The 17,602-nt window shown below is 41.7% G+C and overlaps 2 protein-coding genes across 3 annotated transcripts in view; one reads left to right on the forward strand and one right to left on the reverse strand.

The window, feature by feature from the left end:
- The window catches only part of ITPRID1 (ITPR interacting domain containing 1), a 181,095-nt gene that overhangs the window by 78,921 nt on the left and 84,572 nt on the right, over positions 1-17,602 (reverse strand). For both annotated transcript variants that reach the window (XM_040353275.1, XM_040353276.1), the window contains exons 7-8: positions 13,515-13,717; positions 9,602-10,131 (exon numbers count right to left, since the gene is read on the reverse strand). In XM_040353275.1, the coding sequence (XP_040209209.1) occupies positions 9,602-10,131; positions 13,515-13,717 (733 nt within the window). The remainder of the gene's footprint in view (positions 1-9,601; positions 10,132-13,514; positions 13,718-17,602) is intronic.
- On the forward strand, positions 2,818-9,417 carry LOC120940428. The gene is made up of 3 exons (XM_040353274.1): positions 2,818-3,051; positions 3,261-9,079; positions 9,289-9,417. The coding sequence occupies exon 2, from the start codon at positions 3,987-3,989 to the stop codon at positions 8,646-8,648; it is 4,662 nt and encodes a 1,553-aa protein (XP_040209208.1). The 5' UTR covers positions 2,818-3,051; positions 3,261-3,986; the 3' UTR covers positions 8,649-9,079; positions 9,289-9,417.

Raw genomic sequence — 17,602 nt, forward strand, 5'->3', positions numbered from 1 at the left:
ACAAGGGATGTTTACATTCCTTGTAATAGGAATAAAAGTGATCAATTTTTTTTTTTTTTTTTTTTCAGTGTAAAAAATTATAAAACTAAATAAAAATAAATAAGAAAACCAAAAAATTTTTTTTTAAAGTGCCCCGTCCCGACGAGCTCGCGCGCAGAAGCAAACGCATACGCGAGTAGCGCCCGCATATGAAAACGGTATTCAAACCACACAAGTGAGGTATCGCCGCGATCGTTAGAGTGAGAGCAATAATTCTAGCCCTAGACCTACTCTGCAACTCAAAAAATGCAACCTGTAGAATTTTTTAAACGTCGCCTATCGAGATTTTTAAGGGTAAAAGTTTGACGCCATGACACGAGCGGGCGCAATTTTTAAGCGTGACATGTTGGGTATCATTTTACTCGGCGTAACATTATCTTTCACAATATATAAAAAAATTGGGCAAAATGTATTGTTGTCTTATTTTTTAATTCAAAAAAGTGATTTTTATCCAAAAAAAGTGCGCTTGTAAGACCGCTGCGCAAATACGGTGTGACAAAAAGTATTGCAATGACTGCCATTTTATTCCCTAGGATGTCTGCTAAAAAAAAATATATAATGTTTGGGGGTTCTGATTAATTTTCTAGCAAAAAAATTGTGATTTTCACATGAAGGAGAGAAGTGCCAGAATTTACCTGGTGGGCAAGTGGTTAAATAATAGCCAGTTTTTCTAAATTATTGTTAATCTTAAACACACCATAATGCAAAGGGAAAATTGTCAGTTTTGTAACAGAAAAGGAGGGATGGAAGAGAAAGGGTTACTGAAAATGAAAGTACGTAAACATTGTTAGCTGTCATGAAACTGGTCTTCAAGACATTGGGGGTTATTTACTAAAGGCAAAGCCACTTTGCACTACAAGTGCACTTGGAATTGCAGTCGCTGTAGATCTGAGGGGGACATGCAAGGAAAATAAAAAAACAGCACTTTTGCTTGTACATTATTGGATGATAAAATCAGCAGAGCTTCCCCTCATTTCAGATCTTCCCCTCAGATCTACAGCAACTGCACCTCCAAGTGCACTTGTAGTGCAAAGTGGATTTGCCTTTAGTAAATCAACCCCAATGTCTTTTTATTTGCAAGACTAATTAATGTCCGGAACTTTATTATTAGCAAGTAAAAAATAAACGTGCCCAAGAAGTTGTTAAAACCAATGTATTCCACAATAATCAAATTAAACATGTTCTTTACCTTAACAAATAAAATAGGGCATGGGGGAATAATGTTGGGGGGGAATAATGTTGGGGGGGGGGGAGGGAGGGGGAGATGGGGAGAATTGAGGGTTAAAAGGATTAGATCCATGCCATTAGGCCCATCATTATTAGGACAAAGCAACCATATCACCATGCAATGCTACACACCATCATTCTCAGTTGTTTAATGGAGTGGGCAACTAGATGGCAAAAGGTTTAACATTGAAAAATGTGTAGCGTTACCCCCTGTAGGGACTGCTAAATAATGTGGCCCACCTGTCACCCTGCCCGGCCTGGCATTCACTTCCACACACTCCAAGACAATGAACACTCCGTCAGCTTTGTTTTTGTATTTTTTTGAGGTAATTGAACTTGGATGAGATAGAGTAAATATAGAAACAATAGCAATTTGCTTGGGACAACTATGTACAGTTTAGAAGGTTCACCCTATATCTCCTCCTGCACATCGCTTCCTCTCTAAGGTTCGCTAAATTCACCTCCTACACATCGCTTCCTCTCTAAGGTTCGCAAAGGGCCTCTTCTGCACCCAAACCCCGGGCCCAAGGTCCCTCAAAGGCCCCGACAGTCAAGCATTACATCTTCAAGCTCTGAACAACTCCCACTCCTCCTCAGCTGGGCTGACCCTGGGTATTTAAGGAGGCCTGCCTCCTGCCAATCCAAGTTGGGGATTGGTCAGGGCTTCTTAGAATACCCCAGGCAACTCCACTCTCCTCTCCTCCTCTGTTTCTAGCAGGCTCTAGAAAAAAGAGGGAGGTCTTAGTGCCTGTGAGTCATCAGCTGCTATCCTGAGCCACTCCCAGCCCAGATCAAAACAAACAGGCCTGACTGCCACACAGGCCTAAATAAATTTGCCTACCCTAAGACAAAAAAATCTACTTTAGCACCTACCTACCTAGAGGGTGCTACAAATGTAAAGTAATGCACTTCAGGGTTAAAAATATAATATATATAATATTATATAATAATATAATATAAAAGACCGACTGAGCCATAGCATGCAATGTCAAGCTGCAGCAAGCAAAGCCAGTAGAATATTAGCATGCATTAAAAAGGGGATTTACTCCAGAGATAAAACAATCATTCTGCCACAAAACTCTGGTTTGGCCACATCTGTAGTATGCGGTTAAGTTATGGTCACAAATCCTCAGGGAGGATGCGCAGGAACTGGAGAGAGTCCAGAGAAGGGCAACAAAATTAACAAGGGGGCTAGAGAACCTCAATTGCAAGGAATGACTACAAGCACTAAATGTATTCTCCCTGAAGAGAGGCATCAGAGGAGATATGGTATGATAGCAATATATAAATATCTCAATAGTGATCCCAGTGTAGGCGTAGGAAAGGATTCAGTCTCTTGGAGTGTAAGAAGACATGGGGCTACGTGATGAGACTGGAAGAGAAGCGGTTTAACCTTAATTCTAAGTAGGGGGGGGTTTCACTGTCAGGGCGGTAAGGATGTTGAACTCTCTTCCATAACCAGTGGTATCAGCATGAAGTATTGATAGCTTTAAAATACTCTTGGGCATGCATCTTAGCAAACACAATATGTAACTGTCCGCTTATCATTGTGGATCTTGTCCAGCACTTACTGCTGGGTGGAACCTTTCTGCCTCCCTTTGGTTCCCTGGGGAATGTTTTGATCAGCAGGATTACAAGACCACTCCTTCTTCCTGTCTTAGTAAGAAAGCCTTTTCCTGTATCTCAGATGCCACATGTTAGCTGTCTGCATAGGATTTCATGGAAGATGTCTGCAGAAAATCCCTAAAGCTTAAAGTTTGTACCCCCCTTGGCAAGTGGATCGAGGTATGCAGAAAAGTGTGCATTGTTATAAAGGTGTATATGTTCTAGAGATAAACCCTGTTCATGCTGTTTGGTTTTAAATACGCTATGCATGTAACCATGTTTCTTTGAATGTTCAATGTAATTAGATGTGTGTGCAGACAACTGTAATTAACCCTGTAACCCCCTTTTTGGTGACAACTGTAAATAAGTGTTTTATATGTCATTTACAGTTTTCACGGTGCTATGGTGCTATGGTGCTTACGATATTCATTTTTACGGTGCTTAAGGAGATAAAGAAAATAATATTCAACCCTGCTGCGCACCTTTGTTCCGAAAGAATAAAACTACTGCACCCGTCAGAAGCTCTCCTCTTGTTATTTATTCGATGCCAAAGGGGCCGTAACAGTGAAAACTCGTCGCTGCGGTGGAGACTCGACATCACCAGCTGCGTCGCTGTCTTCATCGAACTGTGAGTAAAGGCTTCCCAACGCCTCGCAAGACACGTGCGGACGCCATCTTGGCAACAGAGACTTGGCTAAAAAAGTAAACGTGTCACGTGGACTTTTAAATATAGCGGACTCTTTATATGTGATCCGGAAGCCGCCCTTAACTACTATGCGAGCCAAATAGTTAATATTTTGCTAAACCAGTGATCAAGTTATTATATTCGTGTTTAGAGGCCTAGTGTCAGATTTAAAGCAACGCTATCTTCCAAGTTCCTAATCCACTAAACTGCAGTTATTTACGTAAAGGGTTAATTGTCTGGTTAGAAAGTGTCAGCAGTATATTCGTTTAAAACATTTTGTAGTACTGTATGCATTGTTTGCTAATCTTTAGTTACAAGTGTGAACACCTGTTATCTGTCGTAGCCCTTAGTAGCAAGTTTGAGCCAACACTCATTCAAGTTAGGTTTCAGGCACACTCACACTTGAAAGGCAAAGGCACACTAGAACAAAATGTTGTCACCTGCTGAAGAAACAGACAAACCCACAGAGTCACAACAGGTACGATCCAGCTCTAGAGAGCGAAGCCTAACAGAAAAGGGCAAAGAAATGCACGAAGAAACGGTTAAGAAAAATGAAAAGGCATTCAACAAGGTGTGCAACTCTTGGAAGGAGCTAGCAAAGGAATGTAGGACAAAGTTAAAAGGTTTCTGCTCAACTGAAGACTTTAATACAAGATTGAAAGAGATTAAAGCCAAAGAAGCGTTAGTGCACCAACAGTATGAGTCCATGTGCCGAAATAATTCCACTACCCCGTACGTTGTTAAGAAAATGGATGCATGCACCGCGTTAACGGCTGAAATCTGCAACCTCATCAGCAAGCGGCTAGAGAATGTAGATGAAATCTTTAACGATCAACTTGAGAAGGAAAGGGTGAGGATGGTGCTTAATAAAGAAGAGCATGAGTCAGTCTTTGGAAACTCAGAAACAGAAACTGTCCTCTCAGAGTCATTACCAGACTCCAACGCAAGCTCAAGAGCCACTTCCAGATCTAGCAAACGCGCTGACGCAGAAGCAGATCTTGCAGCCAAAATAGAACAGGCAAAGGCGACGCAACAGATGCGCGAGGAGCAAGCTAAGCTGAACAAACTAGAGGCAGAAATTAAACTGAAGTTGGATGAGGAAAAGACAAGACTACAACAGCTACAAGCAGAAAATGAAGTCAAGGTAGCTGCAGCAAGAGTGAAAGCCTACAACTCTTATGATAGTCTTGAAATTTACGAACAGGAGACAGACCACAAGGTGCAATACCTCTGCCAAAATAATGAACCACGAAACTCATTGAATCCAAAGGCTGTGCCATTTCAACCTTCAAATACACCACTTGGGGTGTCAAGACCAAATGAAGAAGTTAGTCTAACCCCAGGACTTGCAAGTCTGCTTATCTCCAACCGTCTCCCTATACCTGAACCAACTGTATTCACAGGTGATCCTTTGAAGTTCATAGATTGGAAGATATCCTTTATGGCGCTGATTGATCAGAAACCACTCCCTGTGTGCGAAAAAATGCTGTACTTGAAGAGGTATCTCGGTGGTGAAGCTCGTAAGGCAGTGGAAGGGTTCTTCTACCGAAATTCAGAAGATGCCTATCTAGGTGCTTGGGGAATCCTACAGGACAGGTATGGAGGTCCATTCATAGTGCAAAGAGCCTTCAGAGAAAGGTTGGCTAAATGGCCAAAGATATCAGCAAATGACCCTGTAGCATTAAGAGAGTTTGCAGATTTCCTTCTAGGTTGTGTGGAGGCCATTCCTCATGTTAAAGGCCTAGCTATTCTAAATGATTGTGAAGAAAACCACAAGCTTCTCAAGAAACTGCCTGAATGGATCGTGCGCAGATGGAGTCGCATCGCCGTGGACGAGCTGGACAAGTCCCAAGAATACCCAACCTTTGCTCGTTTCACAGAGTTCCTGCAAAGGGAAGCTAAGATTGCATGCAACCCCATTGCCTCTCCTTTTCTCCTCAGTACCAAGACTACAGATGAGAGAATTCCCAAGAGAGCCAAGGCGCTCAACACAAGCACTCAAATGAAGCCCTCTACCTTCAACGTTCCAAATATCTCAGCTTCAAGACCGAAACCACCTTGCCTAGTCTGCAAAGACGAAACACACGGTGTCGCTAAATGTCTGACTTTTGCGGCAAAGACCATCGATGAAAAGAGGGCCTTTATTCATGAAAACCATCTCTGTTTTGGTTGCTTAAGAAAGGGCCACACTACAAAAGACTGCAAAGGAAGACACACCTGTAGCATATGCAGTCGACGTCATCCAACCTGTTTGCACATACAGAGAGACACTGAGCCTGTCAAGGCATCAAACGATGATTCAGTAGGCATGAGAAATAAGGCAAACGACAACGTTCCCAAAGTTATGTCCCATACTTTGACAAGACATACGTCTGCCACATCCTGCATTGTTCCAGTTCTGTTGTCAGCTACTACGGAGCCTCAGAGGGAAATCCTCACTTATGCCTTACTTGACACACAGAGTGATTCAACCTTTATTCTGGCAGACCTGGTATCGAAGTTAAGTGTGAGCACCAAGCCATTACAGCTAAGGCTCAGCACAATGACAGCGGTTGACACAGTTATTTCAAGCCAAATTGCTCACGGTCTGCAAGTGCGTGGCTTCAACTCCGAAGTTCAAGTCCAACTCCGTCAAGCCTATACAAGAGATTTCATTCCAGTAGATAAGTCTCACATCCCCACTAAGGAGACTGCACTCCAGTGGTCACACCTCAAACACTTGGCAAACAAGTTACAGCCACTTCAAGATTGCGAAGTAGGACTACTGATCGGTTATGACTGCCCATCAGCACTGGCTCCCTTGGAGGTTGTTATCGGCTCCGAAAATGAACCCTTCGCTCAAAAAACTATGCTCGGCTGGAGCATTGTAGGATCAGCAAATCCACATCTTGATAGACAGGGTAGCCAGAGCTTCGTACACAGAGTCGCAGTGAAAGAAATGCCAATGCCGCCGGTCGCTGATGTGTTAAAGGCTTTAGAAATGGACTTCATTGAAAGAAATTATGAAGATAAGTACGTGTCTCAAGATGATGTTCGCTTCGTGCAGTTTCTCTCGGAAACTATAATGAAAAGGAAAGATGGACACTACGAGATGCCGTTACCCTTCAAAGACAACAGTCAACTGGCACTACCAAACAATAAGAGGCTGGCCCTTATTCGACTTCATCATCTAAAGAAAAGATTAAAGGGAAATAGACAGTACCATGAACACTACACTGCATTCATGGAAGAAACAATCAGAAAAGGTGATGCAGAACCAGCCCCTTCATTATCAGAGGAAGAGACAGTGTGGTACATCCCACATCACGGGGTTTATCACCCCAAGAAGCCAGACAAGTTAAGAGTTGTCTTTGATTGTTCAGCAAAGTTCAAAGGCATCTCCCTAAACGATACCTTGCTGACAGGTCCCGACCTGATAAACTCTCTAGTGGGAGTCCTCTGTCGCTTCAGGAAGGAAGCAGTTGCTGTGATATGCGACATTGAAAAGATGTTCCATCAGTTCTATATCCCCTCAGAAATGCGCAATTACTTAAGGTTCCTTTGGTGGGAGAACGGTCAGTTGGAAACAGAACCGAAAGAATACAGAATGGCAGTTCACCTTTTCGGTGCCAGCTCCTCTCCAGGATGTGCCAATTTCGGCCTTAAGTATCTTGCACGACAACACAAGTCAGAACATCCCTCAGCATCAGCCTTCATCGAGAAGAACTTTTATGTCGACGACGGCCTAACTAGCGTTCCAACAGTCAGCGAAGCTTCGAATCTAATCCTCGAAACTCAAGGATTATGTAAAAATGCCGGCCTACGACTGCATAAGTTCAACTCTAATAAAAGGGACGTCCTGTCCTGTATTGCTCCGTCAGAAAGAGCAACAACTAGTGTACCTGTCAAACTTAGCCCAGACTCAACAACAGAAGGACAAGTACTTGGCATTCAGTGGTCAATTGAAAACGACACCTTCAGTTTCAGTGCTGACATAAAGCATCAACCCTCAACTCGTCGTGGTATCCTGTCAGTCGTAGCCTCCCTTTATGATCCTCTAGGCTTCATAGCCCCCTTCATACTGAGTGGCAAGTGCATTCTCCAAGAGCTTTGCCGCAGAGGCATCAGTTGGGATGAAGCACTTCCTGAGAGCTTATGTCCACGGTGGGAGGCTTGGAAGAGTAGTCTGCAAGCTTTAAGGGAAATCAAGATACCCAGATGTTACCATCCCCCAGACTTTGGTAACAGAATGAAAGTGGAACTACACCACTTTTCCGATGCCAGCAACATAGGATATGGTGCCTGTTCGTACCTTAGGTACAAAAATGACAGAGATCAAGTCCATTGCAGCTTCGTAATGGCCAAGGCAAGAGTTGCACCAACGAAGATTGTGAGCATCCCAAGGCTTGAACTCTCAGCTGCCGTCACTGCAGCAAGGTTGAGTGTCATGTTGAAGGTAGAACTTGAAATAGAAGTTGACAAAGAGTTCTTCTGGACAGACTCCCAAGTAGTCTTAGCCTATATCAATAACGAAGCAAGAAGGTTTCACTTGTTTGTAGCCAATCGTGTTCAACTCATAAGAGAGATTACAGATCCAACCCAGTGGCATTATGTGGATACGACACAAAACCCAGCCGACCATGCATCCAGGGGTCTACATGTAGCGGATATCTCCACCTCAAGTTGGTTATCTGGGCCTAGTTTCCTTTGGAGATCTGAAGTGCACGCATCTTCAAGCTCTTCAGCAGAACTAATTGTAGGCGACCCTGAAGTCAAACCTGTTACAACCCTTGCATCACAAGCCAATGAACAATTCTGGAGTCGGTGGAAAAGAGAATACCTCATGAGTGTTTCCACAAGACAGAAATGGCACACACCTCGACGTAACCTCAAAGTAAATGACATTGTCATAATCAAAGATGATATGTCTCCCAGATGCCAGTGGCAACTAGGACGTGTAATTGAAACTACAATAGAAAAGGATGATCTAGTTCGTCGAGTCAAGGTGTTAGTAGGTGACAGAAGATTGCAAGATAAGAAGGACTATGTATCAAAACCTTCAATTATTGAACGTCCTATTCAAAAGCTAGTAGTCCTCATAGAAAGCAAATAAGTTCAGTTTTAGTGATACACTAGCATACCACCACACAAGACAGTAGCCAGTTACAGAGGTACCTATAAGCTAAATTGTGTATGATGTACCATGTTTTATAGCGGCCATGGTTATGTTCTGTAAATTATGTATGACCTTTTAGGTTATATTCATCATAACATAATTTGGTGGGAGTGTAACTGTCCGCTTATCATTGTGGATCTTGTCCAGCACTTACTGCTGGGTGGAACCTTTCTGCCTCCCTTTGGTTCCCTGGGGAATGTTTTGATCAGCAGGATTACAAGACCACTCCTTCTTCCTGTCTTAGTAAGAAAGCCTTTTCCTGTATCTCAGATGCCACATGTTAGCTGTCTGCATAGGATTTCATGGAAGATGTCTGCAGAAAATCCCTAAAGCTTAAAGTTTGTACCCCCCTTGGCAAGTGGATCGAGGTATGCAGAAAAGTGTGCATTGTTATAAAGGTGTATATGTTCTAGAGATAAACCCTGTTCATGCTGTTTGGTTTTAAATACGCTATGCATGTAACCATGTTTCTTTGAATGTTCAATGTAATTAGATGTGTGTGCAGACAACTGTAATTAACCCTGTAACCCCCTTTTTGGTGACAACTGTAAATAAGTGTTTTATATGTCATTTACAGTTTTCACGGTGCTATGGTGCTATGGTGCTTACGATATTCATTTTTACGGTGCTTAAGGAGATAAAGAAAATAATATTCAACCCTGCTGCGCACCTTTGTTCCGAAAGAATAAAACTACTGCACCCGTCAGAAGCTCTCCTCTTGTTATTTATTCGATGCCAAAGGGGCCGTAACACAATATACAGGGATATACAAAATTATTATCTACACAAACACACACCCACACAGGTTTGAACTGAATGGACTATTGTCTTTATTCAGTCTTGCCAACTATGTAATTATGAAAATGATAAACCACAAAAAGATAACTTACCTCTTCCAATTCAAATGAATCTGGTGGTTGGAGTCTGTTTTGGACAGATGCTTTTCTGAATGTTTTAGAAAGGACTTTAGAGCCTCTCAATGATCTGATTTTGCCAGCCATTTCACTAATATTGTATGGTTTTACAGGTGCAGACAGTGCACTCAAGGCTTCTGGCCTTAAAGGACTGACATTTTCATTGTCTGTGGTTGGAAGTTGTTCTTTTGATAAATCCTCTGCATTTTCCTTATCTGTTCTGTGACTTCTTTTGCTAAAATCATTTAGATTTGCTGTATCTTTTAATGGCTCACAATGGTCTTGCTTCTCAATTGGTCCATCGCTAACCATACAAGGGATTGGATTCTCATCAACTATTTTCATCTGCCTGGTAAACTTCCAGAGAAGCTGTCGTATTCGCTTTCGTTTTTCCGTGGATAGTGTCGATTTTTTCACATTCTTTTCTTCATCTTTATGAACATCTTTAAGCAAAGATGAAAATGCAGTTGTCACTTGATCTAGAACTTCCAGCTGACGGAATCGACCTAGAACATTGAAATACTGTGTGTTAAAAGTAACATTTGAATAGTTGCTTTCTTGCTTAGAAATTTTCTTTAGCCTTAGGTCATATTGCACAATTCATTATTGTGTCAATTGGCCATTTTATTGTATATTATGAAAAGCTTTTTTGTTACAAACCCAAAGGGCACGTTTGGTCTGTTTAATGATTCTAATATATACACATGTAAAAAATAACTTAATATAAATACTATAAGTATTCCTATTTCACAAAGCACTTACGCCGACGTATAACAAGATACGCCGACGTAAGTGCAAATGTGCGCCGTCGTATCTGTGCGCCGGACCCACAAACTAAGATGCGCCTAAAAACAGGCTTTATCCCGCCGACGTAACTTGCCTACGCCGGCGTAGGGTGGGCGCACATTTAGGCTGGACGCATGGTGGCGCTCCCATTGATTAGCCATTCAAATATGCAAATGAGTGAAATACGGCGATTCACGAACATACGTGCACCCGACGCAGTGCTTGTAAGTTGTACGTCTGGCGTAAAGTTATTCCCCATAAAGGAGGTGTAACCCAGCAGCAGACATGCAAAGGTCTTCACCAGGGAACACAAGCCGGCGTATTTTACGTTGGCCGTGTCTGGCCTGGGCTAAGGTTACGTTCACGCCGTACGCAGTGATCCGGCGTAGTTTAGGCAGTTGTTCCGACGTGGTTGTGAGCATGCGCAGGGGGATGCGTCCACGTCTCGGCGCATGCGCAGTTCGTGATACGTATCTGTCTGGCGCTCGGCCCATCATTTGCATGGGGTCACGCCTCATTTGCATGGCTCACGCCCACTTCCACCTACGCCGGCGTACGCCTTCGAAACCCAGCGCAGTGTTGGGAGCACTGGCTTGGTGAATTCCATGCTTGCCTCTCTGCGCTGTGTTGGTGTAGTGTACATTGTTTGTGCTATGGCGGCGTAATGTGCGCCCGCTCTCTGTGAATCTGGGCCTATATATGTACAATATATGGGGACAGCCATATGGTTGTGTTATACTGCTATTTTTCACAATGCAAGTCTTTGACTCAACTGTCTTCAGTGCTAGTTTCTTGGTTTAATGCTAACCTTCATGCTTCGGTACTTTACGTCAGTAACCCAGAAGGTGCACAAGCCCAGAACAATTATGTAGATAAATACAATCCTGAAATGCATACTTGTTTGTGGTCAGTAGCTCAGAGAATATTACGCAAGGGAACATAATAGCCCGATTACTATGTTTTTATAAACTTTCAAGGAAAAAATAAGGAAGTCAGAAATGGTACCGCCCATTTTTATTTAATGAAAGTGAGTGTTTAGTTGAAGGGGGGAGGAGGCAGTCCCATCATAAATGCACTGTTTTTTTCCCATGGCAGCCATATTTTGATTTAAAGCAGAAATTAACTTGGTAAAAAAAAAAAAAAACATTGTATAGCAATTTGTGAAACCTCAAATCAAATGTATTGTTGAGCTGAAATAAAATTTGTAAGCATCTGTTATGTACAATATTTCTTACCAATACCTCTGCACAGTATTCTACTTTTAGGTAATAAAGAATAAACCGTGCTAAATGCTACATACAACAAAGTAAATAATGAAACACTAAAATAAATAATTAAACACAAAAAACACTAAAAAACAACAATCGCTGGAAAAAGTCCCCAGTGAAAAAAATGCTTGTGCTGTTGGAACAGTGTTGAAGGTCTCATACACAGTGCTGAGACTTGAAATATGAATGAAAAATTCAGTGCTCCTTATGTGCTTAAATAGGGTCCCCCCTAGTAGATCTGCACTTCCTGAAGACGGCCAATCCGATAGGCCGAAATGCATAGAGGTTGCGTCACGAGACCGTGACACTCTTCCACCTAGACATCCAAACGTGGAAATCGAGCCCTCACCGTGACAATCGGCTTCATGTATTGATTGGGCAGTTTTCACAGATAACTTTTTTACCTGCTGTTCACTCCGGGTGCCAGGATATCAGGCACTCTTACATGTGAGTTGAATACCTTCTTTTAATCTTTTGGAATAAAGTTTTTTAAATGGTAGAGCGCAATGAGGCTTTTTCCATTATATCTATCCACAAGAGGATTATTTACCATATCCAACCACCAGTCCAGAGTATACCTAGAGGGGTCAACCCACAAACACATTTGACCTAATTAGCGATAGTTAGTCCAATCCCAAGGGTGAGTGCAAATCTACTAGGGGGGCACCCTATTTAAGCACATAAGGAGCACAGAATTTTTCATCCATATTTCAAGTCACAGCACTGTGTATGAGACCTTCAACACTGTTCCAACAGCACAAGCACTTTTTTCAGGGGGACTTTTTCCAGCGATTGTTGTGTTTTTTAGTTTTTTGTGTGTTTTTTTATTTATTTTAGTGTTTCATTATTTACTTTGTTGTATGTAGCATTTAGCACGGTTTATTCTTTATTATTTATCAATTGTTTACATCAATTTACACTGCAGCTGCTCCAGATATGTACCGTATTTATCGGCGTATACCACGCACTTTTTTCCCCTTAAAATAAGGGGAAAATCGTGGGTATGCGATATATGCCGATACCCGCTTCCCGCGCTCAGTTTGAATTCCTGCGCCGACATATACTGAGTGCACTCGGCTACATTCGGCCAGGCTCGGCTTTGCTCGTGCTCACGCATAAACGTCACAGAGCGTGAGCACGAGCGAATGTAGCCGAGTGTACTGCACTCGGTATACGTCAGCGGAGGCGTTCAAACTGAGCGTGGGAAGCGACGATTCGACAGGGGAGACATGGACGCCGCGCAAGACACCAAAACTGTAAGTACTAAAATGTTTTTTTTACAGGAATTGCGGGTCCACATTAGGGGTGCGCGCTATACGCCGGAGCACGCAATACCCCGATAAATACGGTAATAATCTTTCTTATCCATGACATTTTCACAAAGTTATTATTATCATTATCTTTTAGTATCTGCATTACTGTTCTTTGGCGCTTTGGTCCTTATATATTGTATCCTACTTTTAGGACCTATACTTTTTAAGATACATTTGCATTTATTTATTTATTATGTATATACTGTGTATATGGCTTTGTATACTGCTGCAATAGGTGTATACATTGCAGTGTTGATTACATTTTTTGAACAGGATTACTAGGCTAAAAAAATAAAAATTTAGCAAATTAGGCATCTATACCATTATTGTATCTTGCAGGGTTTGCAAAATGTCTAACTGTAATATTAGATAACATAATATATAATAAAGTATAAGAATGATTTGTTTATTTTACAAAATGTACAGTATGAATATAAATAGCTCATTTATAAGAATAAAGTTCAGATCCACATATTTAACTGTAATTATAACAAGTAAATAAATAAATCTTAAATCACAAACCACATAAATTAGGGCTCTCAATTTCCATCCGTCTTTTTTGGGCCTCTAAGAAGACACGGGTGTTAATTCCTTTAGCTTCAGAAGGTGTCATGATAAAGCGGGAGGGAATTTTAGTACAGATGTCGGGTTCATCAATGCCAAATCCCAGATCTATAAGGAGTTCAACTGGGTCAGCTTCACAAAGTTTAATCATTTCCGAGATACTTTGAAGAAAAAGTAAAAAAAATAAAAAAATGTAGATTAGTATACTGAAATACATAAGTATAATACAAACAGCTTTCCTCTGTAGCATCTGCTATACTGAAAACAAGTTTTGCTGAATGCTATCAATTTGCTTTTGGGGTATGTAAATGTACGAATATTTTTAGTGACAGTTTTATGCGGGATATACAGTACGTTTGCCTCTCAGAGCCCTGGTAAGGCAATTATAACAGAAGCACTGTACTGTATTGAGACCAAATCAATATTTGCCACATCAGAAACCTCTGATGTCTTGTTTTAATGAAGCTGCTGGAAAACTATAAGAACACGAACAATAATTTGAGGACTCTAGATATACCTGGGTAAAACATTGTGGCTCCCATTTTGGACAGATCAAGCCTAGGAGCAAAAACTGTCTAGTGACAGCTGTAAAGTCTTTGCTAATTGCCCTTGAAAAAATACAGTGCAAATAAGGATAATTTACTTAACAGTTGTCATGATTGGTTTTACATAGGGCTCCCATGGGTCCTATTACCTCAATGAATTTACTACTTTAAACCATTTTAATCTAATGTAAAATTGTACCCTTGATATACTTGCCAGTGCACTTAACTAAATTGAACATTGTATTTCCCACTGTACTTATTAATTTTCAGTCTCTTTCTTAGGCAAGGCATCAGTGCTAACAAAGTTCTCAGTCCTTAATTTCCCTGTTCATTCTGAATCTTTGTATATTTCATATTTCTATGTTCTATCATATATTATTAAGTTGAATTGGGCATAATCAAAAATTACACGTGATACACTCTCTTACTAGCATTAGCAGTTTTTATTTTTATTACTTGTTAATATTGCCAGTGGACCCATTAGTTTTCCACTACCTTTAATAGGGTGACAACATGGTCATGCAGTGAAATTCTGCAGCAGCATTGTAACCCTGTGGACACTGTGGGCCAGATTCACGTAGCCCGGGCGCAACTTAACTTTTCCGATTTAAGTTACACCGCCGCAAATCTTCTGCCCAAATGCCCGATCCACAAAGCACTTACCTGGAAATTTGCAGCGGTGTAACTTAAATCCGTCCGGCGCAAGGCGGGCCCAATCGAAATTAGGCGCGCTCCCGCGCCGGACGTACTACGCATGCTCCGTCGGGTAAATTACCCGACGTGCATTGCGCTAACTGACGTCGCACCAACGTCATTTGCTTAGAGGTTAACGTAAATGGCGTCCAGCGCCATTCACGGACGTCTTACGCAAACGACGTTGATGTTTAAATTTCGACGTGGGAACGACGGCCATACTTACCATGGCTTAAGACAACTAGGGCTCAGCCCTAGTTTTAAGCGGCGTAACTCGATGAAAATGACGTAGATTGAGATCGACGGGCCGTTGCATCCTTAAGATCCGACAGTGTAATTCAATTACACCTGTCGGATCTTAGGGCTAGCTATGCGTAACTGATTCTATGAATCAGTCGCATAGTTAGAAACAGAGATACGACGGCGTATCAGTAGATACGCTGTCGTATCTCGTTTGTGAATCTGGCCCAGTAGTCTTAAATGATCATGCAGTTTTCTTTTTTGCCCCCCTCCTTTTGGTACATCATTTTTGGGGGGAGCCCCCTCCCTTCTTTTCTACAGCTCCTTGACACATGTTACAGCTCCCATAAGGCTGCAGGACTCTTCACAAAGCACCACAAGGCTCAAGCATGCACAGTGGGAAGCCACAAGGAATCACGGCTGGCTTCCCACACTGAAGATGCTGGCGTTGGGGACCCGAAGACCGTCGAAGAACCGGTTTGAGTGAGGATGATGCTGAATCAGGTAAGTATCCTTTTATTAAAAGTCAGCACCTACAGTATTTGTAGCTGCTGACTTTTAATTTTGTGTTATTACTCTTTAAAGCAGGGTTTCACCCGCAATTTTTTTTTTAATCAGCAGCTACAAACACTGCAGCTGCTGACTTTTAATAAGGGCACTTACCTGTCCTAGGCGCCCACGATGTCGGCTCCCCGAGGCCGATCCCTCGATCGTTGCAGGTCCTGGCGCCGCCATCCTCACTAAGGGAAACAGGCAGTGGAGCCTTGTGGCTTCACTGCTCATTTCCTACTGCACATGCGCGAGTCTCGCTGCGCTGTATGAATGGGCAGCTGCTCTCTGGGATACACACACTTCCCAGAAGGCAGCGCGCACCATTCCCCAGAAGACAACGCAAGGATAAAGACCAGCCATGGACTAGGAAGAGGTAGATTAGGAAGATCCGCATAGCAACCGCAATTTCTGGTAAGTAAAAAAATATTTTTTTCAATTGTTTTGTAGAATTTTGGTGTATATTTTTATTTAATTTTTTTAGGGTGGACCTCCACTTTAAGTACTTGACAAACAAATAAAACCTAACTCCAGCTAATCTCCTTTTACACAGTTACAGCAAGCAGTTTGTTTTTCTTTTTAAAAATGTATTCAATTATATGAATGTAAGCTGACTTTTATAAGCACCCGAGCAGTGATTTTACAAATATATATTAATATTTGTTCTAACCCCTGTCTTGGTTTACAAATGTGGAGAAAAAATATAGATAAAAGGCATTAAAAAAAAGGAATTTATATATTGAATACTGATATTACTGGTATCAACAACACATACTGTATTTTTGCTGTACTGGCACAGGGCACAACTGTAATTATTTTCCTATTACTAATACAGAAGACCCACACCTATCATTTCTGTTGATACATTCTTAATCATTGAGATCCATGGTTTTAAGCCTCTTATATCACATATTAACATTGATTCATAAAGATATAAGAGGTATTTTGCATCTCATCAAAGCCTCCATTTCTAATAAAAATTGTAGTTTATCTTATGAGTCATTAACCACCTCAGGCTCTTTTTCTCAATAGACCTTTTATATAAACTCACTGTTATTGCCAACCAGAATATAGCAATATTATTAGGAACAAAAATATAATACTCACTGTGCAATTTCAGCAGATTTTGTGCAATACAATTCGTAGGGCCCCATTTACATCTCTACTATCCACAATGTAATAACCGTGATATGTTTTGTTAATAACAGAGCAAAGGGAGGGAGCAAAGGTACAATACTGTTACTGTTGTCTACCATAGATCCTGCTCCAATGCCACAGTGTACTGACAGTGTGAAGCCTCGTACACACGGCCAGGGCCGGACTGGGAATGAAAACCAGCCCTGGAAATAATTTCATACCAGCCCCATAGCATTATTATACCAGCCCCACAGCATAACGTCAGAGAGAGAGAGGGGGTGCAATGATAAGAGAGAGAGAGATGCAATGCTCTGCAGGCCAAAAAAAATTATAAATGAATTTATTTTTACCTGAAAAAAATTAAAAATCCACGAGAGAGAGAGAGAGAGAGACAGAAAGGGGCTGCAATGGTGAGAGAGAGAGGGGGGCTGCAGTGGTGAGAGAGGGGGGCTACAATGGTGAGAGAGACAGAAAGGGGATGCAATGGTGAGAGAAAGAGGGTGCATTGCTCTGTAGGCCAAAACAATTAAAAACACTTTTTTTTTTTAATCAAACTTTTTTTTCAGGTAAAAATAAATATGTGTTTATAATTGTTTTGGCCTACAGAGCAATGCACCCTCTTTCTCTCACCATTGCATCCCCTTTCTGTCTCTCTCACCATTGTAGCCCCCCTCTCTCTCTTTCTCACCATTGTAGCCCCCCTCTCTCTCACCATTGTAGCCCCCCCTCTCTCACACCATTGCAGCCCCCCTCTCTCAAACTTTGTTTTTTGAGGTAAAAATAAATAAGAAATCCACGAGAGAGAGCCAGAGAGGGGCTGCAATGGTGAGGGAGAAAGGGGGTGCAATGCTCTGCAGGCCAAAACTATTATAAATGCACATT

This window comes from Rana temporaria, chromosome 5 (assembly GCF_905171775.1).
Source record: "Rana temporaria chromosome 5, aRanTem1.1, whole genome shotgun sequence".
Classification (NCBI taxonomy): Eukaryota; Metazoa; Chordata; class Amphibia; order Anura; family Ranidae; genus Rana; species Rana temporaria.